This window comes from Convolutriloba macropyga, chromosome 6 (genome assembly GCF_964194025.1).
Source record: "Convolutriloba macropyga chromosome 6, txConMacr16.3, whole genome shotgun sequence".
Taxonomy (NCBI): domain Eukaryota; kingdom Metazoa; phylum Xenacoelomorpha; order Acoela; family Convolutidae; genus Convolutriloba; species Convolutriloba macropyga.
The window spans coordinates 67,420,442-67,426,441 of NC_134473.1; the positions used below are offsets into that span (position 1 = coordinate 67,420,442).

Here is a 6,000-nt window from a genome sequence, read left to right on the forward strand (position 1 = left end):
AAGAAAGTTAAATGCAAATATGAATTAATAAGTTATGTTAAACAGCATCAATTATGAACCGAGCATGAAGGGATAGAATAATTAAAGTTATTAAGACTAAGATAGCACTAGATAGTACAGGTTGAATTATTCTAAGTTAACTTGTAACTTAGATAGAGTTTAAGAGATATTAAATTATAACTTAGAGTAGTTAAGTTTAACTTACCTGATTTCCAATTTTGTGCTAAGTTAATATTTTATGACTTAGAGAGTTCTTAGTTAAGAACAAGTCACAAAATTTTCTAAGTTAGAAAAATATCTCAAGTAATCTGAGATTGAGAAAGGGGGCAATACGGGAGTTTTGATTTTAATTCAGAAGTTATCAGGGACCAAATTGTGCTGGTAGTTGAGCGTGCAAGCTCCTTTTATACTTGCGGACACGTGGTTCTCTTGTATCCTATTGGATAGAGATAACAGTGTCGACAGAGTTACCAAGGTTAACTTGGTGTTATCTGTGTGGCGTGATAATATCACGTCATAGTATTCTCAGTTTTAGTTAGTGATCTTAAAATAGTAGCTTATTCAAAACTACTTAGTAATTTGTTCACACGTTAAAATGGACTCTGTCCAAATCAAGTTTGTGCTTCACGCACTATAACGTAAGTTCTCAAAATAGCACTAAGATTATCAAATAGTGTTACTGAGTGTAGCACACTTCAGTACAGTGCTGAAAGTATTTTTATTCAGCGCATTCAGAAACTAAAATTAAACTTTCAGCGCATTCAGCGCATTTCTTACGAAATGTTCCGCTTGCATCCGCTTAACATCTCGACCCGGGTATAAACGCGGGAAATATTTTGGCGCTCAAAATAGCAACTCATAACTCGCCGCTAATTTCGCCGATAATTGTTAAAGAAATTGGTTTTTCGGATAGAAATTGAAATGCTTGATAAGATCGTGATAAAATCCTTAATTTCTTGAAGTTTACGCTAATGTCTTGGAAGTTGGTACATATCTTAGCGTTTTCTCAGCGAAAATCTTATCGCTATTTTATCAAATATTTAACTTTTGGTTTGACAGTTTTTTTGAAATTTTAAATTTTGCAGGTACTTGTTCTACTCAGCCGCCAAAACAGATCCAAAATACTCCAGCCTCAGAGGTCGAAGCCAGCGCAATCTGGGTCTGGAAACAGTTCGCAATTTATACGAAAGTGCGGAAAAATCAATAAACTCCAAAACAAAATCTGCCCTGGAAAAGAAGAGGGTGAACCCTTACCGGAGGGCTGTGGTCTATTTTGCAGACGATGACAACACGTTCGACTCTACATTTCTGCATTTACTGAAAGGCACTAAAACTATATCAGTTTTCAACGTGGGCAATGTTGCAAATGCGAGATTCGAAGGGCCTATAGTTGAAAACAATACGGTACGTGAAATCATTTAGGTCAGCTCTCAAACGAAATTTGTAGCAATTGTAGACGTGTCTTTTTTATGCAAAATTATCGTTTGACCGGTATACATCATGAAATCCGTTTAAGCGATATCACTGCTGGCTACTGCCCCCCCCCCCCCCCCCCCCCCCGGTATTCCCAGTGGCTAAGTCTCCGGTGTTTACTCTTATACGAAGTGTTGACCCTTTCAAAGCAAGATTTGCCTTCTATCTAGGTTGTGGGTTTCCAAACATCGTGGTATGCAAACAGGAAGTATGCAATAGACATGGCTGGATTCGCTATCAACATCGGATTCCTAGCAGACCACAACTTCCCCTCATTCGAAGTTGTCCAACCGGTAGGTGAATTATTTAGCATCAGTTATGACTTTCGTTTTTGTTAGTATTGTCTCACCCAATAATTTTCAAGAGTTCAATGAAGATTGAAAAGAGAAAAATTCTGAAATTTAAGGATAACAAGACTGATGTTATAGAGAGCGATTGAGAAGAATGAAGAATTCTTCAACAAAACAAACAATTCCTTATTTGAAATTTTAATGAGCAAAAACTTTTGATTCCGAACCAAAGTTTGATAACAAAGATTTGTATTAATCCATTATATATATATATATATATATATATATATATATATATATATAAATAAATTTAGAAAAAACTTAAAAAACTGATACGTTCCTCAGTTATTGGTGAATGAATCATGCAAACGATGCTGAAATGTTTAGGTCTTTTATAGCCCCCGCCCCAAATATAGTGGTCAAATAACCTATAGCCCCCCAATGGTGATAATTATACCATAATGCGGGTGGAATATACTTTCGTGGGTGGGGGGAACTATAATGAGAAGGACCCAAATATTTGTCTCCTGTTGACAAAAACTTTGAAATATCTTTAATGGTCGGTTTGGTCGTTATTACGTTGTTATCGACGTTTTTGTATGGAGGAAGGAAATTCTTTTGTCGCAATATAATACAAAAAAATTACGAGGAGAATTGGTTATGTGAGTTTGCACATAATGTTCCGACCTTTAAAAGCATAAGCAATGCATGAAAAATTAAGTTTAAATTTTACCGTAGCACGGTGTGAAGCTCGGATCTATTTAAAAAGTAAAATTCTGCTATGGAATTCTTGACAACAAGCTGTGTACTAATGCGATGATCTGCTTATTTTCAGAATAATCGTGATGGACTGTTTTCTATAAAAATGACAACAACTTTAAAAATATTTGCATCATATCTCGAATCATGTTTCTCTAACAATTTTATCGCAAAACCTCCAAGCTTCAGATTTCAAAAGGCGAGGAGTTTTCTATGAAACAGAGAAGTATTCCATTCAGATAATACTAAAGAAAACCAGTGTTTTTTTTATCTAAAAACATGGAGATATCGAACAAAAGTGTAACCCTGAGAAAATTTTTGCCAGCACATGTTCGTGTATAGCGCAGGGTAAAATGTCGCAATTTTCTAACCGAAACATGATAAATGGTTCCAAGCTAACAAATGGGAACTATGACGTAAAACATAAGTTATGTTAAGAGAAACCTAAAAACGATCGCTAATTGAAATTTTACTATTTTCCTCTAATCCTTTAATTGAAGTCAATCAAATATTCGAGGGTTCTGACACTAAGATGTATTTTATAACAGACGACTGAAAACATAATTTTATCACAGAACGAGCTTCAATGAGTCATATAGATTGGTCTCAAAACATGACGGAAGAAGTAATAGACTTGGAAATTTCGGCAATTATTGTTCCTCCAAGTTCTATGACCATTGAAGAGTATTTTATTTTACAGACTTCTTAGGAAAAAGACAAGGTCAGATATGATTTGCATGATTTCCTGGTAATCATACAAGGGTCATACATTTTTTTTGAAAGATGCTTAAACAGTCACTAGCCGCAGAAGATATCCATCGGGTAAAATTGGCTGAACTAAAAATGTGGTACTGGTATAAAGTTCCTAGCCCCATTTCATTGTAGATTGGAACAATAAAATATTTTAGAACAAAATTATCAAGAAGCACGAAATTTAAACGTTTTTCTTCACATCACTCTAGTTTTGCTTCAAAGAATATGGTTGCAGTGTTTTAAAGTTTTATTGAAAAGGAGCAAAATTGAAAGTTTTTTATGGAAAGAAAGGAGACAATTCTGGTGGGAAAAAAGAGTTTTACTTATTGTAGCCCGCGGTTTGCGGCCCTTATTAGCCTTCCTTTCAAAATTAAAAATGGTTCACAATTTAAATGTATTTCAGGGTTACCAAGAGCCACTGTTTCTGGCACAGTTCAACATATCAGCGCCTCAGATGGAATACATACACGGTGAGTTGGTCAAGTTTATTGGAAAAAATTGTCGTTTTTAGATTTTTTGCGTGCGGTGGAGAGGGATGGGAAGTTGAACAAATTCAAACGTTTTTAGTTTGCGAAGAAATAAAGTAACTACATCCAAGTTGGCCTTTAATTGCGGCGCGACAGAAATGTCAAAAAGGAATAGGATTTTTCCGTGAGTGGTTCCCACCACAGTTTAGTGGGTGCTTTATTTGCACCCCCCAACAGCACTGCAATGATTTACTATGTAATGACACTGCTCAGTAACGGGGGGGGGGGGGGTTGCATAACGTACGGGGGGACACAAATCATATTTCAGAGGATTTTTAAACTTCATGTTTGGGTTGAAAATTAACTTTTGACTCGGCGAGCAAGTAATTTCACTTAGCAGAATCGTTTTGAGGGGTCTAGGAAATAAAACCCCACGGAAAAAAAACAACGAAAAAAACACAACCACGGAAATAAATCCCCACGGAAAGAAAACCCAATTTAGAATTTAATTTCTGTCTTGATAGTTTGTTCAGTTGTTCAGTCAGACACGGCACCAAATAAAGTGAACAAGATTGACTATTTTGACCTCTTTAATTCCACAAAACGTAACTTAAGAAATGTAAAAAGAGCTTTAAAAGTATGGGATATGACAAGAAAGGAACGACTACACGAATTGAAAATTATTCAATTAACTTTAGCGCAAATTTAACTAAAGTTACGAACGCTGGTCCGTAAGGACATCTCACTTAGTTTTTCCAAATGATTTCATACTGTCCATACTTGATTTCTTAGTAGGATCCTAGTATGAAACCAAAGAAATCATATATGATCCTTGTAGGATTTCAATTTTTAATGTTTTCAGGCGAGCTGGGCATTCACGTGTGGCACACAAAATCAGTAACTAGTAAACATCAGAAATACTTCCCATCAGTACTTGCTTATTGGAATGGAACAGTAATTGACACGTCAAAACCCAAAAACGACTCAAAATCCAGTAAACAGTCGTGATATTTGTATCGTTTTTGGTGCTATTATTTATCTAAAACTCTATCCCTCTATCTTGAAAAGCTACTTTGTGAACATTTTTGTTTTTATTTCAACTGATCAATTTTCAATTAACTTATGAAATCCTTTCAAAAATCAGCTTTCTTTAAATATTTATACCAGGTTTGTTTTATAGCCTATGAGCGAATTAATTTTTGAAAAATTGAAACTATGCTTGAAACTATGCTTGAGCTCAGTTTTTTTTTGTTTGCGAAGAAATTGGCAGGCAGATTAAAAAGGCAATTTGGATCTTTTCGTTTGTGCCCCCCCCCCTCCCTCAACTTAGTGGGTGCATATCATTTGCACCACCCACAAACGGGAAAGATCCTGCAATTTATATCCAGACAAAGTTAATCCAAGTCATTTACATGATAAGGCAAGAAATTGTCACCAGTAGATATTAGTTCTGTCGAAATATGTCTTTGGCAAATTTTTGCAAACTCTATAAAGATTTTGGACGATCAATGAAGTTTTTATTCAACATAAATTTTTGAAATTTAATTCCGAAGAGCAATATAAACAATTGTGCAAATACATAATACAACTGTTTGCACTGCCTTTGGAATGTTCATTCCGACGTATTTTTTTGTTGTGCCGCGCATAGTGAGCATCAAACAAGGTAACCCAGATACATAAAAGAACTTGAGTTCAACGTTCAACGCAAACCTGAAATGCAATTTAATTGTAAGAAATGCGCTAATAGCCGCTGAAAAAGTTGATCTTTTGTATGAAATGCGCTCATACTCACTGGAAGAAATATTTATCAGTGGCAAAATGTCAAATAGTGACAAGTGAGGACTTTATGTTAGAAAGGCTTTGAAAATTGAATACCATAAAGCGAATAATTATGAAAGATTTATCTTGCAAAAATTTTTTCAGTGGTTACGCATTTCTGACATTATGTTTGGAAAAAACATGGTCCTGGAAGTTGTGGATGATAGTTGTGCTGATCTGTTCAAGGAAATTTAGTCTTTTCAAGCTAAATTGACAACAGGTAAACTAATGAAGGTTTTGCTAAATAAGTAGTCAATCTTGAAGATGTTGCATAGCATGTCAAAACTGAAAAATCTAAGGTCAACTAAAGGAAGGCACCTCACGCAATACGGGTATTCGGTCAGCTCGGCCGCGGCAGGTAAGCAATATATCTGACAGTAGAGCGAGCGAGCGAGCGAGAGAGAGAGAGAGAGAGAAAAGTGCAATTATGAACAGTATGG

At 35.5% G+C, this 6,000-nt stretch overlaps 1 protein-coding gene across 2 annotated transcripts in view; it reads left to right on the plus strand.

Moving 5' to 3' along the window:
• LOC142340542 (galactosylgalactosylxylosylprotein 3-beta-glucuronosyltransferase 3-like) overlaps nt 1–4,885 on the plus strand; it is a 49,378-nt gene extending 44,493 nt beyond the window's left edge. For both annotated transcript variants that reach the window (XM_075391163.1, XM_075391164.1), the window contains 4 exons: nt 1,086–1,404; nt 1,644–1,766; nt 3,679–3,745; nt 4,605–4,885. In XM_075391163.1, the coding sequence (XP_075247278.1) occupies nt 1,086–1,404; nt 1,644–1,766; nt 3,679–3,745; nt 4,605–4,750 (655 nt within the window). In that variant the 3' untranslated portion in view covers nt 4,751–4,885. The remainder of the gene's footprint in view (nt 1–1,085; nt 1,405–1,643; nt 1,767–3,678; nt 3,746–4,604) is intronic.
• Nucleotides 4,886–6,000: the final 1,115 nt, after the last annotated feature.